At 46.6% G+C, this 17,048-nt stretch overlaps 1 protein-coding gene across 1 annotated transcript in view; it reads right to left on the minus strand.

Annotated features, from left to right (window-relative positions):
* The window catches only part of LOC146384651 (uncharacterized), a 38,074-nt gene that overhangs the window by 18,266 nt on the left and 2,760 nt on the right, over nucleotides 1-17,048 (minus strand). The window contains exons 2-4 of the mRNA XM_084936684.1: nucleotides 13,972-14,235; nucleotides 11,360-11,469; nucleotides 8,206-8,445 (exon numbers count right to left, since the gene is read on the minus strand). Of these exons, the coding sequence (XP_084792810.1) occupies nucleotides 8,206-8,445; nucleotides 11,360-11,469; nucleotides 13,972-14,235 (614 nt within the window). The remainder of the gene's footprint in view (nucleotides 1-8,205; nucleotides 8,446-11,359; nucleotides 11,470-13,971; nucleotides 14,236-17,048) is intronic.

Genomic DNA, 17,048 nt, shown 5'->3' on the forward strand with positions numbered 1-17,048 from the left:
TATTGGACTAGTTCTAGACTGGTATTTAGACTAGTTATAGACTGGTATTGGCCTAGTTTTAGACTGGTATTTAGACCAGTTTTAAGCTGGTATTGGACTTTGTTTGGACAGTGTCCAGTTTCAGGACTTCTTGTTCATTGAAGACAGTTCTTCAGACGCCTCTCTGACAGTGAGGGTTAGAATCTGAGATGAACGTCTGCATGTTCTTCTGAGAAAACTGCTCCACAGAGGCACAAAGGATTATGGGTAATAATGGAAAAAACAGCCCTCTGAGCTCTGCAGGATGACGTCCTATGATGGACGTTCACTGTGTGGAACAGAGTGCTGGTTTGTTGGTAAGGAGGAGCGTGAATCCCTGGAGAGGAGGAGGAGGCTCTTCATCTTCCTCATTAGTGGTCCAACTCACACTCACAGAGGAGTCTCAGTAAACGACTGTGGGACAAGCAGAAGCTGTTTCAGGTATTTTCATGTAGTTTAAAGTCATCATATCTGCAGTCAGTGAAACAAAAGCTGCTTCGTGCCAGTGTTACATTGTAAGACGCAGATTTTAAAAAGGTTTGAATTGATCAGGATAAAATAACCGTACATAAAATAATGAAACAGTGTGAACTACTTCCACCTGGCCTCAAACAGTTTTGGTGCATGGGGGGGGGGCATCGTGTGCACAGAGCAGCTTCCCTGTGGTATCAGGGTTGGATGTGTAATAATAACGTGGATGTGATGAAGTGAGGTGAGATGACAGATTCTCAAACTACATGTAATTAAAACATGGAAACATCTGCGCAGAATTACATAGTGCCTCTGCAAAGGCTGGAGACACTCGTGCCGTCATCCTGTCAAGACAAAAAAATATTCCCCTGGAATCTGGAGAGTGACCTTTCCCCCCTCCCTCATCATCCTCACCCTCCGCTGCTCCCGTCCTGAAGCCTTCTCCTCCACGAGAACCAACAAGATAATTAAATCAAGTCATTCGGTGTCAAGGAGACATGAATAAGGGCCTGTTAGCCAGCAGTTAGCATAACAAAAGCCTTCCTCAGCCACTTCCACTGCTCCGTCTATTCAGGCTGTCAAAACACGGCCGCCTGGCTTTTCCTTCTCCTCCTTCACCTCCTCAGATCCCCTGACAACGACCAAGGAGGGAGGAAAGCCTCCCACTTCTCATCACTATTCAGGAGCGGCCTCTTTGTATGCCAATCGCCCGTCCTAATTGGTGGCGTTTACAAGCCGCTCCATCAAACCACAGAGCAGTGAAGTCCTGCAGAGTGGGCAACCTCTTAAAAAAGGCGAGGAGGAGGAGGTGAAGGCTGAGGAGTCCCAGTCTCAAAGGCCGCTCAGAGAAATAATCTCAGAACTGTTTGAGCCTCTAAAGACACAGAGCTTAAAGTCACTGTTACATAAAAAAGGAAAGGAAGGAAGAAAAAGGCTGCAGAGATAAAAAACAAAAACAAAAAAAAGATAGGACAATATGAATTTATACACGGAAAATAAAAATGACAGACGAACCAGGAAAAGAAGTTTGCTATTGAAACATTATCCATTAAAAAAAATAAAAAAAATAAAAAATAAAAACTACAGAGTGGATCAAAATAAAAGTTTTATACTAAATATGTTTTATAAAGAAAACAAGCTTTTATCAAGTCTGTCAAAAACCATGAGCTAACCCTCAGAGGGCGCTACGGCTACATCAGGACGTCCAGCTTGGTTTGAGCTCTCTTTCTCCTGGCTAATGTTAGCCACCGCTAGTTCATCAACCCCCTCTATGATAATACAGACCAATAACATAACGTGAATAAACTGTTGTTAAGTCATCCACCACCGAGTGTTTATTGTAATAAGGTTATTAAAGACAACCATTTTTTTTATCATTAAAGGATAAACATGAACTCAAACGCACAAATTACTGATGAAAGCTGACTTATCTCAGTCCTAGTGATACATAATGAGGGTAAAACTGCAATGCAATCAAGTAGTGGGCAGTCAGCGCCTGCAGCCATCAATGATTTATTATGAGGAGGAGGCAGGACGCCGTGGGGGCGGGGCTTCCCCTATAATTATACGGCGAGCCCCGCAGCCACGGCTCGGCGAGTCCGTCCGGAAATTAAGTGCCTAAACAGTCCAGCGAGAGGGATAGAAGCGCATTAACGACTCTGATGAAGTGCCGTCCACTGACGCAGAACTGAGCTTTATTACTTAAAGTGCTCCTGACTCCTTAATCCCACCTCTGTGTGAAGCTGCTTAAACTCGAGGTGTTCATTTCAGGAGGGTCTTCAGCCTCACTCACACTTTATATTACCTGTTAAATCCAGGTGTGCGTGAGGAAGCTGCATCGAATGTTTGAACCGCAGCGCTGCTTCGGTGATGAACATCCTTCCGACAGCTCAGGGACAAACTGGATTATTGAGGTTTTGTTACATGTGACTTGGTGTGGGCGGGGCTTAATTACACCTGGGCTCAATGTGGCTTTACGTGTTTGCAACTTTTCATGTTCATATCTGAGCAGTATCTCCAGCAGTCTACTGACTGATTAGTCCGTGACGACTAAAATCATTCTGTCGAGTCCACTGACTCCACATCTGTGGTTTCCCGTCTATGCTGTCATTGTTTTACGCATCTTATTCAGGTAATCAGCTTTGTGCGTTACAGAGGAGCTCCGGTTCGTCCTTTTTTCCGTGTCAGAGCTTCTCCTCTGTGACGGGTTTGGCTCGTGTTAACCGTCAGGATCATCTTCATCTTTAACTGCAGGTATTCACATCAGAGAGCGCGGGGAGAGCAGCGCTGTCTCCATCACCGTTTGTCTTAGTGTTGATCACAGACTCCCCTCAGACTCATCGCAACAACAAAAAGACATCATAAGGCTTTGTGTGCATGCGAGGGAAAAACTGAGTTTTAACCTTAGTGCAATGCATGCTGGGAAGCTGGAGATCTAAAGACCCGTGAGGGTTATAAATGTTGCTGTGATACATTTATATTATGATTTTTGTTGCAATAAATTTATTGTACAATTTTTATTGCTTTCAATTTACTTTTTAAACTTTCATTTAATATTAATCTGGTTATTCTGTACGTGTTCAGAGAAACTAGGAGCACTTGGCTCCTCTACTACCTGTTTTTATCATTTTATTTTTAATTTTATAGGAATGTCAGGTTTTCTATTCTTTACCAAAACAAAGTTTGATAAGAAAATGTATTCTTCTGTTTAATGAGCATAATATTAGACAAAGTGTTTCTCTTTTTAAGAATAAAATAAGTCTATATTATAAAATGATATTCTATTGTAATTCTATAAGCTGCCAGAAATTGTTTAGCTGTTATTTTTTAATTAGGAACCGGAGGAAACCTGTTTGGCACCTGTGTAGAATCACTCACATATACGGTATGAATATAAAACACACACACACATACACATATACACACATATATATATATACATATACATATACATATATGTACATATACATATACATATACATACACACACATATATATATATATATGTATATGTATATATGTATGTATATATATATATATACACACACATATATATATATATATGTATATGTATATATGTGTGTGTATATATATATATATACATACATATATACACACACATATATATATATATATGTATATGTATATATGTATGTATATATATATATATATATATATATACATATAACTTTGGTACAGTTTAGCGACGGATGGGTGCAGGACCTTGAAATGCACCGTGTAGAACGAAAGACCATCGTACGTATCATAAGTTTACCAGTCTCACAAATCGTCTTCATAAATACACATTCGTTAACCGTTTATTAATAGGACCTTTGAGCTCAACAGTAATTAATTAGTAGTGGAAAAAATTTCTGGTTCATTACAGAAATGTAGCAGTGACAGTAATATTGTATGCTGTAATCGCACTGGGCAATTAGTGATGCAAAACAACTGTATTATCCTGTGAATAAAAGTATATGTTTTTGTCAATGTACCATGGTAATAACAGAAGCGAAACGCAATATTGTGTCAGGACAATTCACTGTTTATGCACAATAAACAAAGGAGCGACAATTTCTGTTCAGCGCCAGACTTGCTTGTAACCTACATCAACAATTATGTTGTGATAAATGACGTATTAACTACAACAGCAGACTGAGCTTTGTGGAAATGCTTGGAGCAGACTAACATGTGAGCTGGAGAGTTCTGGGACGTTATATTTGCTCTTTGAATGGCTGCAATCCAGGCCATCCGTGGCTCTTTGTTACTTCGGAAACATGGCTGAACAATTTCTCTTCAACGACGTAATCCGATAACAACCGATCTCTTTACCCGTCGGCTTCCCGTGGCTGTCATGCCACCGGCTATTGCAGTTAATACAACAGCTTCTTGACCAGTGTTGGTCAAGTTACTTGAAAAAAGTAATCAGTAACTAATTACTGATTACCTCCCCAAAAAAGTAATCCCGTTACTTTACTGATTACTTATTTTCAAAAGTGATTAATTACTTAGTTACTTAGTTACTTTTTAAAAACACGATTTACAACCTGAATAGGTGATAAAGTGATAGATCTTTCAGCCCAATTCTACTTTTTCTACATAATCCATCATACAAAATGTAAACAAATGGAAAAGTCTCTTTTTAAAACTTGTTTCTCTGACTGGAAGAAATTTGTTTAATATTTAAACCTATTTTCTGCACATTCCAGCACATAAAATAATTTTTTTTGTGTGTTTACACTCACTCTTTCAAATAGATGCAACTAAAACACAACAGAAAATAAACAAAGTCAAAGACTAGCGGTCCTTTTGCTCTATTTTCACCTGTAAAGCAGGAGTGGGTTAGGCGGAGGTTTACCCTGGTGCAGGTGTGCCGCAGCGGTCAGTGGAAGAATCCGCGAGTTTCTCTGTGAGTTTCCCATTACGTAGTAGCTACTCGGTGCTTGCTCGGAAGTTTAGGGGGTTTTTTCGCTGTAAAAAGAAGTTTTCTTCCCACGCACAACGGACACTAATGTTTTTGTCACTTTTTATGGAATCAAACTCAAAGTAAGGTCAGTACTTCCACGCTTTAAACGCTGCACGCTCATACTCTCTCCTGCACTCGATATATGATCCATTGTTGATCTGCACACAGCTGTTGTCACGAACGTCGCACTCGCTTACGTCACTGTCATGAGACATTCTCGCAAAAAAAAATCACGGTTTTAGTAACGCAGTAACGCAGCGTTCCTACGGGAAAGTAACGGTAATCTAATTACCATTTTTGCAATAGTAATCCCTTACTTTACTCGTTACTTGAAAAAAGTAATCGGATTACAGTAACGCGTTACAAGTAACGCGTTACTGCCCATCTCTGTTCTTGACATTTTTGTGTTTCTTTTTATCACTGTGTAACTGATTTCAATTGAAAGCCTGCGTGTGCTAGTACCTCTTGCCACGAGTTCCCAGAATTCTTTGCGGTTTTACCCCTGAATGACGTCACATTTTCAATCTCTATTAGAGTAACAGGTGTGTAGCATCGCTAACTAGCTAGCAACAAGCCTCCAACACAGTGCGTATGCTAGCGGCTAATCTAGCAAACGAATTAACAACAGAGTGATTTTAGAACTATAAGACGATAACCTGTGTGTGTTTTTATAACAGTGACATGGTTGTATTTACCTTAATTAAACAAGTCGTCAGTCGCGGTAAACCAGCAAAAAACTGGAGTCGCCGGCTACGTAAAAAGTGTAGGGGGGCGTGTTTACGGTCATGTCCAGCGGGTGTGTGGGTGGGAGCGTTACACAGTCGCTCCACCTCAAGTCACTACTGCGCAGACTCTGGCTCCAAAAATGCAAGATGGCAGCCTCCACAAGCGGGATATTTTGGCTTCATTTTTGCACAATGGGAGGAGGCGGGGTCGCGTCGTCCATGTTTTCTACAGTCATTGGTCACAACCAGGAGCTACCACCTGGTTTCAAAACACCAAGGTGGCAGCGCTGAAAACACTCATCTGGAGGCGTAAAAGTGGGCGGTCTCGCTGCAGCTACGTCCGTCTTTTTCAATAGGGTCTGTCCCAAAAGGCCTTCCTGTTCTTTTCACAATAAAGTCCTTGACATACTAGTTTTTCCTTGTAAAAGAATGCCTAACATATGGCACCAGCTTAATAGAAAATGTAATTCCACTTGTCAAAACATGCATTGGTTGCATAAAGTAATGGCAAAAGACACAAAAGTATAATTTTTATTCATGGTTTAACAGCACAGTGTGAATTTCAGTTCTTCCTTTAGAAATGTCTGCATACAAGAAGAAAGCGTATCCAAAGCACAGAGAGGCAGAAAAAAGACAGCTTTTATTTTTACACAGCTCTGATGTCGATGTGAGCGGAACGCACACACTTCACTTCACGTTCACTCATTTAATCACTGATCCACAAACTCGGTCTCACGGACGTATCAGGCCCTGAGCACAAGCTAAAGAACAGCGAACAGTATGTTTATGGAAACTTTCTGTGGGGCGGAGGGTTCTCCTGGAGCTCCTTCAGGGCCCGTTCCTGCTCCAAAGCGCTGCTGTGGGCTCGGATGATGCTGTTTGTGGGTCTCCTGTAATTTGGCGCTAACCTGTGAGCGCGCTGAGCTCTGCTTCCTGTGATGAAATATCTTGCACACATTAACATATTAATTGAGAATTTCCAGCCGCCGTGTTGTTCCGATGGATGGATTCAAAGCAGGCTCCGAGTCAGAGGAGGAATTTAATGAGAGCGATAACGACTGCGGCGTTTTGGAGAAAAAGCTCTCATCTCACCCCGGGAACCCCCGCCTTATGTAATCTGCCCTCTCATTCAGCGCTGCCGCAGTGTGATTGTTCGAGAAATGAAAAAGCCATTTTGGAGCGGGCGGCGCCGTCTGTTGTGTCGCGTGGCCCTCGTTGTCAGAGCCTCGCAGGGGTCATCGGAGGTCAAGAGAATTATGATTACGCCGTAGCTTCGTTCGGCGGGGGGGATGTGGAGCCTGCCGCCAGCGTAATGATACCTCTGCAGAGGGCGGGAGTCCGTTCAGTCCACTAGGTTCATCACGACAAGATGGGGTCAGCTTTTCCTCGCCGGCGTCCGAATGTAAGCGCGAGAGGCTGAACGAGAGGGCGCGAACACGTGTGATTACTCAGATCTAAAACGTGGGACGGCAAAGGTGAAACAGATTTGATCGCATTAAAAATCCTGAATGAAAACGTAGACGGAGCCTCGCTCAGGCTGAGCTCACCTGACTTCACCTGAGCCACTTCCTGTTTCTCCTCATTCAACCTCATCCTTTAGTTTAAAGTCAACGAACTTCACAACACCCATTAATAAATGATGAACCCAATTAAGAGTAATTAAACACAATAGTTTCTATCAGTGCGTTACACTTTATTACCACCGTGATAAACGTGGAGGGGAGAAGTAGGCGGGTCTTCCTGTTTCACTCACGGTTTAGTTTTGGTTCTGTTGACATCACAGTCTGGGTAAAACGTGACGAGAACCTCAGCCACACACCAGGCTCCATTCAAAAATTCAAACATTTACTGCAGTGTTGTCTGACTCTTACTGAAGGTTTGTTCTGAACAAACAGTGACCATGTGATGTCACCTAGGGCGTACCTGCACTTGACATCACTTTATGTTTGGATGCTTAAAAATCGTGCAGCTCCATCGTTACAGGAAGAAGCTGCACTTTGGCCCAAACGTGTTAAACTGCACTGTAAGAAACTAGTTCTCTGGTTGTGGACACTATGGGCTGGATTTGCAGGCATCCTGGATGTGCATATGGATGTTATACCTGATGTGTACCTGCCCACAGAGCTCAGCGTTTCTGTGCTCAGTCCATGATGGACAAACAAATAAGTTAATCATGGAAGCGTGATTCTTCTTTATGCCTAAAGCCACAGAAATCACCTCGGTCCGAAGCAACACATGTTGCTGTGAACTATTTACAGCAAATATTTCCTATTTTTTTGTGCTTTTATTTTGGCGTTCCGTGTTCGGAGCGAGGAGTGATGTCACATAATGTGAGTTTCTGTGTGCACAGACACAGATTTGTGTAACACTTCATTATTGTCAGACTCACAAACACCCAGCAGAGCTCGTACAGGTGCAGCTGTCGGGCTGGTGTAAACCAATCCCAACAGCTGCTCGGCATTTCCGATTTCCTGCTTCGGAAACAAAAGTCTGCGTGAACGCCCCGGCTCTTCGTCTTTCACTCACCCTCCTGAACACGTTGGACTCGCTGGCCAAAGATACCGAGTCGCTCCTCAGAGACAGCAGGTCGCAGCAGGTCACGTCTCCTCCGTCGCCGCTGGAGGTCGGCCTGCTCACGCTCACCGCCGCGAAGGTTGGCGGGTCTGAGGGTCCGCCCGCTTTCTGCAGCGATGCTCCTTCGACCGCAGTCCCAGGTTTAAAACATCCGTCAGGCCGGCGGTCTCGAGCCGCCATCTCTGTGTTTCTCTGTGGACCAACAAGCACTCGTTGGATCAGCTGGATCATTAGATGAGAGCACGTTTACTGATAAACAAAATGTCTGAACACCACGCTGGCCGAGGCGCCCATCGCTACTATGTCTACACGATTCTCCAGATTTGGCGGTGAAGCCTGGCGTGTTACAGCCACGCAGGGGCTCGTTTCAGACGTTATGTACCAGGCAAAGACTGAGCAGCATCAAAGCTTCAAAGGCAGAACGTCGACTGAGTTATAAACTTTTCTCACCAATGAAGAAGAAATCTCAGCGCTTCCACACGACAATCAGATTGTTGTTCGTTTTACGTGGTCGTATGTTTGTGTGGACATGTGACCAGGTTCGTCATGAGCTGTGGAAAGAGGCTGATGACACTTTTACCCCACAGCACACAGAGTACACGTAAAAGTACTGCAGTCTCTGGAACAAAGTGTACTTTAATAATCAGAGAAAAAGTACTCAGTGTACATTTAAAATGTCCATCTGAAATATTAAACAGGACTTTCTCACTAAACAGCGCTAGTGATGAAGTTGGCCAATCATCAGAAAGATGTCTTAAAAGGGGAGGAGCTTGTGTCAGTCACAGAATGAGTTGAGTATAAAACAAATAAGGATTATTTTAAGCTGTGAGTCATGCACAGCTGCTGTAACATAGTGACACTATATCCTGCTCCGTTGCAGGACGACCTCAGTGTCCTCAGACGAGTCAGCGTGGCGAGGACGGGGTCTGTTTTTAACTTTATTGGCTTTGATTTGATCGGAGTTTCTCAGCTTGTGGGGCCAGGACTCCCAGACCAAACATGTCCAACCAGACAGGAAGGGCCTAAGCTTTCAAAATAAGAGTGCGGGATAGTCAAACAGCAGCATGAGGGTGGGTGAGCTGCTTCAGTGAACTCTGCACACGTGTTCTCATGGCTTTCCTGCCTTCAGTGACGAAGCTCAAGAAGCTGGGCCCGTTTTAAATTTTAAGGTAGAAATGGACACGCTGCAGGTTCGGGCACACCTGAGATGCGTCGGCTCAACTCTCGCTGCATATTAACTCTGTCAGCGGCGGCCTGCGGGGCGTCGTTCACCACGTGCTCGCTCTGCGGTTTGGCTGTAATTCCATTTGTTGCGTCGTCCTCGGTCGGAGCTTCCCCTTCGGGACAGATCGGATCTGATTTAAATGTAAATCGGCGACCTCTCCAATAATCTGCGTTTCTTTATTTGTCTGCAGACGTGGTGAAGGCGAACGCTCGCAGAGGATGGAGGGTTAACCCCCCCCCCGTTCCAGGCGCCGTGTGGAGCGAATCCCCTGGTGAACGCTCAGGCCTGTAAATTGTTTATCAGACACTAATGCAGGAGCCTAATCCTATTTGCATTCATATTAGTTCCCCGTATCTGAGGGAATGACTTATTTCAATCCTTCGGAGGGTAAATAACTTTATGCATGATATCAGTATCGTCATAATTCACGTCAGTAAAGTCAATTTGCTTTAAGTGGTCCTCCGCTGTGAGCTGCAGAGCTTCAGAGGAAACTTATTTGGAGGCGCTGTGGATCAGTGAGCGCGCTCACACGAGGGTGGGTAATGCAAACCTCTCAGAGGAGTGCCCACCCTCCCTCTGCAGGTTCAAGTATCTCCTGCTTCCATTTCCTGTTTCCTGTGGCCAGCAGACTTTTCTTAGACTCATTTTCACAGCAAGTTTTTACATCCTTTCTTGATTTGTGACATCATCAAGAGTCTGTACAGAGATGTACCCAAAAACATGAAAAAAAAGATGAAAAGGGTAATGAGCAGGAAGACAGGACACAGGTGGAGACGATGTGGGCGGGGCAGAAAAATCACAAAAACGGGAAGTAAGACAAGACACGGTGAGAAACTAGCCTAAAACAGGAAACGACGCTAACGCTGTGTCCACGATGGCAGCGATTTGTTTGTTACTTAGAAGCTGAGAGCTGGTTGGACGTTCCAGGCTCCGGTTGCCTAGGTGACCGTCTAATATATTTATTACCAGGTTATTATTATTATTATCAGTCAAAGGTACTCTTCACTCGCATTGGTAGTCGCTTCAGTCACCTGGAAGCAGCTAGCACTAGCATGTTCTTCACTTCCTGTGGTCTCTGGTTGCACGTGTATACAGAGCCACTGACAACCGCCTGGCGACCTCTGGTTGCTAAGGAAAACAAGTCCCCAGCTGGATGGTCAGTGGTTGCTGGAAGCTGCTGAGTAAAATGAAGAAAACCTTGTGAAATTTGTATGGAAGACGTCGACTGGTCTGCACACGCTCGTCAGCTGCGCTCTGAGCGTGTGCGGCCTGTCATAGCATGCTGCCGCATTTATTTACTGATGGTGTGACTGACTTGATGCGTGAGATGGGGCGAGATGTGGCGGCCTGCAGACATTCAGATGCTTCTCGGTGTCTTGTGTCAGGAGGGGCAACGAGCTTCACTGATAAAATACTGATTATTGTTTGCATGTGGAAAACGACACGAGTGGAGTCGCTGACGACGGTGGCGAGGAACAGGAAGAAGAGAAGTCTGTCACGATCTGAAAAGCAGGACGTTTGAGATAAAAGACAGCGCAATGAAAATACGAACATTTAAAATAGTTCACGGTGAACAAAAACATTACTGAAAACACGGCTAAAATCCACAGCGTGACGAGCGGCTACGCGGCGCATAATTACCGCTCTAAACGCACAGACGCGGCGTACGGGAACATGAAAATGAGGAAAAGTGGTTTTGAAGACGCAGAAAAACGTGTCAGGCTGATGAAGAGAGACTGTCAGGAGGGCCGGGCTTTGAACTTGATCAGAGGCGCCGTTTACAGAAAGAACAAAGCAGCAAATGTGGAGAAGAAGAGCGACCTGCGAGCGCTGCCAACAAAGATGAAGCCATGAATAAAGATGAGCCGTCTCTGGACTCACCTGCTCTGTCTCAGTGACGACTGGCGACGGCACGCTACCGCCTGACTCCCCGGCTTCGTCCTGATTGGCTACCCCCATCATTAGGTTGGAGTCTGGGTCTGGAGGCAAAGCTGCATGTAAACAGATGGAGGCCAAACGTGAAGACAAGCCCACACCTTTATCTGATGGTCGTGTGTTTTTCTCAGAGTATGTTATAGTTACATCGAGACGTTACTTACTCATCAGCAGAAACTCAGGAGGTGAAATCTACGAAGGAACGTCAGCATCAACGTTCACATAAATCATAGGTGTCAAACTCTGGCCCGCGGGCCAAATTTGGCCCGCAGCCTAATTACATTTGGCCCGCGAAGCCATACCGAATTACTATTAGAGCTGGCCTACTGGTATTATACAGCTAATATATATAATGTTTAGTATTAAGCTTTGCTTGTTCCATATTCAGTTTTCCAGCAAAACTTATTTGAGTCCATAAGAAAAGATTCATTCTTATATCTAGAGGAAGATTTTTTTCCAATAAATATTAACGTTAGCCCGCGACCTTGTTCCAGTTTTGAATTTTGGCCCACTGTGTATTTGAGTTTGACACCCCTGACATAAATAATTTTACTGATTTTGAGAACAAAGTTGAAATTTTGAGATTACAGGCGGCTCGTGTAGACGAGTCAGTGAGACAAACTGATCGTCCGTCCTGTGATACAACAGGACCATCGATGACCTCACATCTGTCCAGATGTTTCTGCCAGCTTTTCCACGTTTGTGTGTTTTTCCTGCTGACCACACGTTCAGCGTCACCGCATCGCCGCCCTGTGTTTATGAGCTGAAGGGCTGAAAGAACGATCTTCACGAGCCGCGGCACTTTGTGCTGAAACTGAAGCTGAAGCTGTTAATTCAACTTTATTCTCAAAATAGAGTAAAAAATAAAATTCTTTAATGTGGCCAATCCTCATCATCCTAGGCAGATCGTCCCTGTGTGTCTGTGTGTGTCTGTGTGTGTGTGTCTGTGTCTGTGTGTCTGTGTGTGTGTGTGTCTGTGTGTGTGTGTGTGTGTGTGTGTGTGTGTGTGTCTGTCTGTGTGTGTGTATGTGTCTGTTTGTGTGTGTGTGTGTCTGTGTGTGTCTGTCTGTGTGTCTGTCTGTGTGTCTGTGTGTGTCTGTGTCTGTGTGTCTGTGTGTGTGTGTGTGTGTGTGTGTCTGTGTGTGTCTGTCTGTGTGTGTGTATGTGTCTGTTTGTGTGTGTGTGTGTCTGTCTGTGTGTCTGTCTGTGTGTCTGTCTGTGTGTGTGTGTGTGTCTGTGTGTCTGTGTGTGTCTGTCTGTGTGTGTGTGTGTGTCTGTGTGTGTGTGTGTCTGTGTGTGTGTGTGTGTCTGTGTGTGTCTGTCTGTGTGTGTCTGTGTGTCTGTGTGTGTGTGTGTCTGTGTCTGTGTGTGTGTGTCTGTGTGTGTGTGTGTGTGTGTCTGTGTGTGTGTATGTGTGTGTCTGTGTGTGTGTGTGTGTGTGTCTGTGTCTGTGTGTGTGTCTGTGTGTGTGTGTGTGTGTGTGTGTGTCTGTGTCTGTGTGTGTGTCTGTGTGTGTGTGTCTGTTTGTGTGTGTGTGTGTGTGTCTGTGTCTGTGTGTGTGTGTCTGTGTGTGTGTGTGTCTGCGTGTGTGTATGTGTGTGTCTGTGTGTGTGTCTGTGTGTGTGTGCGTGTCTGCTGGGTGCTGAAGGGTTAAAGGGCCTTTCCTGTGCTACTATCTTAAACAGGATCTATTAGCTGCTCTCACATGTGCAGAGAGGTGGAGGTGTGATCACACCTCCATCACTTCCTGTTGTGGTGCGTTGGTGCACTCTGACTGACTGCTGCAGCCTCTCAGGTTCTCATGTTCTTGTGACAGAGGGAAGAAACCACAGAGGGAAGCTCCGCCTCCAAACAGACCAGCAGCTTCATCGGGAGCAGCGGGAGTAACGCAGGCCGAGCGGCCGCGGCGTGTTCCCAATAATCTGTCAGTCCCGGTCACAGCGTGAGGCAGCGGCACAGAGGCGAGCTGCTGGCTGCAGAGTGACGATGCCGACCACAAACCACAGTCCTCTGCTTGTTTGCCCCTGCGTTTCCTTTCTCAGGCTCAGTCCTGCGCTCAGCGCGCATCACAAACACGCTGCAGAGCCACCATCTTACAGCTGTCCCACGCTCCCGAGGCTGGCAAACGTTTTCCAGAGTGAGACAAAGTCCCAGGTAGCATCTGCACTGCTATATTACAGCATCAGCTCTGCTGCGTTTCCGTTGGATGGTCGCCGCTGCGATGGTCCGAGGCAGCTCCTCTAGGAGGAGCGCTCCTAGCTTCAGCGATAGCTTCTTCTCTGTTTACTCCGCCTTCAGTCGTGCTCCGTCACTCGCGCTGTGACGATGCCCGCTGACGCCACGGTTCCCTCAAAGAAGGAGCGTTTAAACGAGCCTCCGATACACCTTCACCTGGCTGCTGCTCAGCCTGCTCGCTCTGCTGACAGGTGCGCTTTGGCATTGCATCAGGTACGAGCGTCTGTGGTCACATGATGACCAGAGTTCATTCAGAACCTAAACCTGGTTTTAACTGATGCTTCTGTCCAGCTATCCTCACACAACAGTTCGTGACCTCTCACCTCTGTCCTCCTTCTGCTCCTGGCCTCCCGCCTCTTGGTCATCAGCTGCTGCACCCTGCTTTACTTCCTGGACCTCTGGCTGGTCCTGAGGTGGATCTGGATCATGTTCCTCCTGCTCGTCGTCCTCTGGAAGGTGACCTAGGTCTGTGCTCCAGCAGAGAGCTGCTTCATCGGGACTCTGGTGGACTCTCGGGTTCTCGGCTGGAGCTTCTGTCATGGAGGGACAAGGCTCCTGAGGCGGCTGCATCGTGTTTGTAGTTTTACCTGAAAGAAGATGTGAAACACCTGATTACACTTTCTGAGCAGCACATGTTTCTTAAACAGAACCAGCTCACAGCACGTAGTCTTGGCTTCTGATGCCGTTTCCAATCACGCCCAAGATCCTGATCAGATCTGATCAAATGCACGTGTCTGCATGGTTTACCTGTTTGACTGACAGCTCATGGAGAGCGTTTCACATACAAACATCATGTGTCTGATATTTGTCTGCCTCTCATTTGCTACATGATGACACGTCACAGATGGACATCGTCCTCGTGCTGTGTATTTTCTATTGTTTGAGAATGTTTTGCTGGTTTTATGCTGATGTGATCAGAGAAATGATATGAAATCATTCGTCCAACAGAGGCTCCAGCAGACAGCGAGGGAAGATCTCCAAGATCTGCATAAATTTGACCTTTCTTGGTTTTTCCAACCAAGACTAGAAGTCCAGAGACGACGGTCAGCTGCAGGTTCTTAAACATGTCGCTGGGTAACATCAGCGTGCTATGAACCTTAGGCAAATTCAGAGGGGAAGCGAGGACCAGGGGAACTCTACGAGGCCGAGAAAAAGAACAAAGGCAAACAGAAACCTACATGGGGAACCTTCAAAATTAAACAGTAAGTTGACTGAATGAGAGGCCGTGTGTGTGATTCATGGAGGCAGGAGTTTGAATGTAAAGGTTCAGTGTCACAGAGAACTGAAACCAGCACCTCAGACAAACAACAGGCTCACTTTGAGTCGTTAAAATGCAAACTGAAAACCATCCCTCAGATCAACTGAAAGAATTTCAGCGCTCATAAAGCCTACACATTCAGAATCAGCCAAAGCCAAAAATGAAACTTTAAGTTAAACCACCAACGCAGCATCTCCCACAGAGCTGATGTTAAACTGCAGGAAGAAGCAGGAACCCATCCTCAAATCTCCCCAGGAAGCAAACAAACATGGCCAACGACACAGAGAATGATGAGGTGAGAGAGGAAGAGGAGGAGGAGTCAGGAATGGATGCCTCCCATTAGTGTCCTGGGCTCGGCAGGCTGGAGAGATTTTGTATCTCATCTGGCCTGCGAATGCCTCGGGACCCCACGAGGACCTGCGAAGTGTGGCTGGAGTAACTGCTCGGCCTTCTGCCTCCGCAGCCTGACTCTGGAGAGCAGCAGGTAATGGGTGGATGAGACAGGTGTAGTTTAGCCCATACAGTCAGCAGTACCTCCTGTATGATCTGTCTGATGCTGAATGATGAGCTGTAAACTCATCACAATATTCCCCACCAAAGTCCCCCCTCACAGCTGTCGTCTCACACCTGTCCCCCCCTCACACCTGTCCTCTCACACCTGTCCCCTCACACCTGTTCTCTCTCACACTTGTCCCCTCTCACACCTGTCCCCTCTCACACATGTCCCCCCTCACACCTGTCCCCTCTAAGACCTGTCCCCCCTCACACCTGTCCCCTCACACCTGTTCTTTTTCACACCTGTCCCCTCTCACACCTGTCCCCTCTCACACCTGTCCTCTCTCACACCTGTCCTCTCACACCTGTCCCCCCTCACACCTGTCCTCTCACACCTGTCCCCTCACACCTGTCCTCTCACACCTGTCCCCCCTCAGACCTGTCCCCCCTCACACCTGTCCCCTCTCAGACCTGTCCCACCTCACACCTGTCGCCTCACACCTGTTCTTTTTCACATCTGTCCCCTCTCACACCTGTCCCCCTCACACCTGTCCTCTCACACCTGTCCCCCCTCACACCTGTCCTCTCACACCTGTTCTCTTTCACACCTGTCTCCCCTCACACCTGTACCCTCTCACACCTGTCCTCTCATACCTGTCCCCTCACACCTGTTCTCTCTCACACCTGTCCCCTCTCAGACCTGTCCCACCTCACACCTGTTCTTTTTCACACCTGTCCCCTCTCACACCTGTCCTCTCACACCTGTCCCCCCTCACACCTGTCCTTTCACACCTGTCCCCCCTCACACCTGTCCTCTCACACCTGTCCCCTCACACCTGTTCTTTTTCACACCTGTCCCCTCTCACACCTGTCCTCTCACACCTCTCCCCTCTCACACCTTTCCCACCTCACACCTGTCCCCTCACACCTGTCCCCTCACACCTGTTCTTTTTCTCACCTGTCCCCTCTCACACCTGTGCTCTCTCACACCTGTCCTCTCACACCTCTCCCCTCTCACACCTTTCCCACCTCACACCTGTCCCCTCACACCTGTTCTTTTTCACACCTGTCCCCTCTCACACCTGTCCTCTCACACCTGTCCTTTCTCACACCTGTCCATTCACACCTGTTCTTTTTCACACCTGTCCCCTCTCACACCTGTCCTCTCACACCTGTCCCCTCATACCTGTTCTTTTTCACACCTGTCCCCTCTCACACCTGTCCTCTCACACCTGTCCTTTCACACCTGTCCCCCCTCACACCTGTCCTCTCTCACACCTGTCCCCTCACACCTGTTCTCTTTCACACCTGTCCCCCCTCACACCTGTCCTCTCTCACACCTGTCCCCTCTCACACCTATCCCCTCACACCTGTTCTTTTTCACACCTGTCCCCTCACACCTATTCTTTTTCACACCTGTCCCCTCTAACACCTGTCCCCCCTCACACCTGTCCCCTCTCACACCTGTCCCCCTTACACCTGTCCCACTCACACCTGTCCCCTCACACCTGTTCTCTTTCACACCTGTCTCCCCTCACACCTTTCCTCTCACACCTGTCCCCACTCACACCTGTCCTCCCTCACACCTGTCCTCTCTCACACCTGTTCTCTTTCACACCTGTCTCCCCTCACACCTGTCCTCTCACA

This window comes from Perissodus microlepis, chromosome 7 (assembly GCF_051167445.1).
Source record: "Perissodus microlepis isolate ML-2025 ecotype Zambia chromosome 7, ASM5116744v1, whole genome shotgun sequence".
In the NCBI taxonomy this organism is placed as follows: Eukaryota; Metazoa; Chordata; class Actinopteri; order Cichliformes; family Cichlidae; genus Perissodus; species Perissodus microlepis.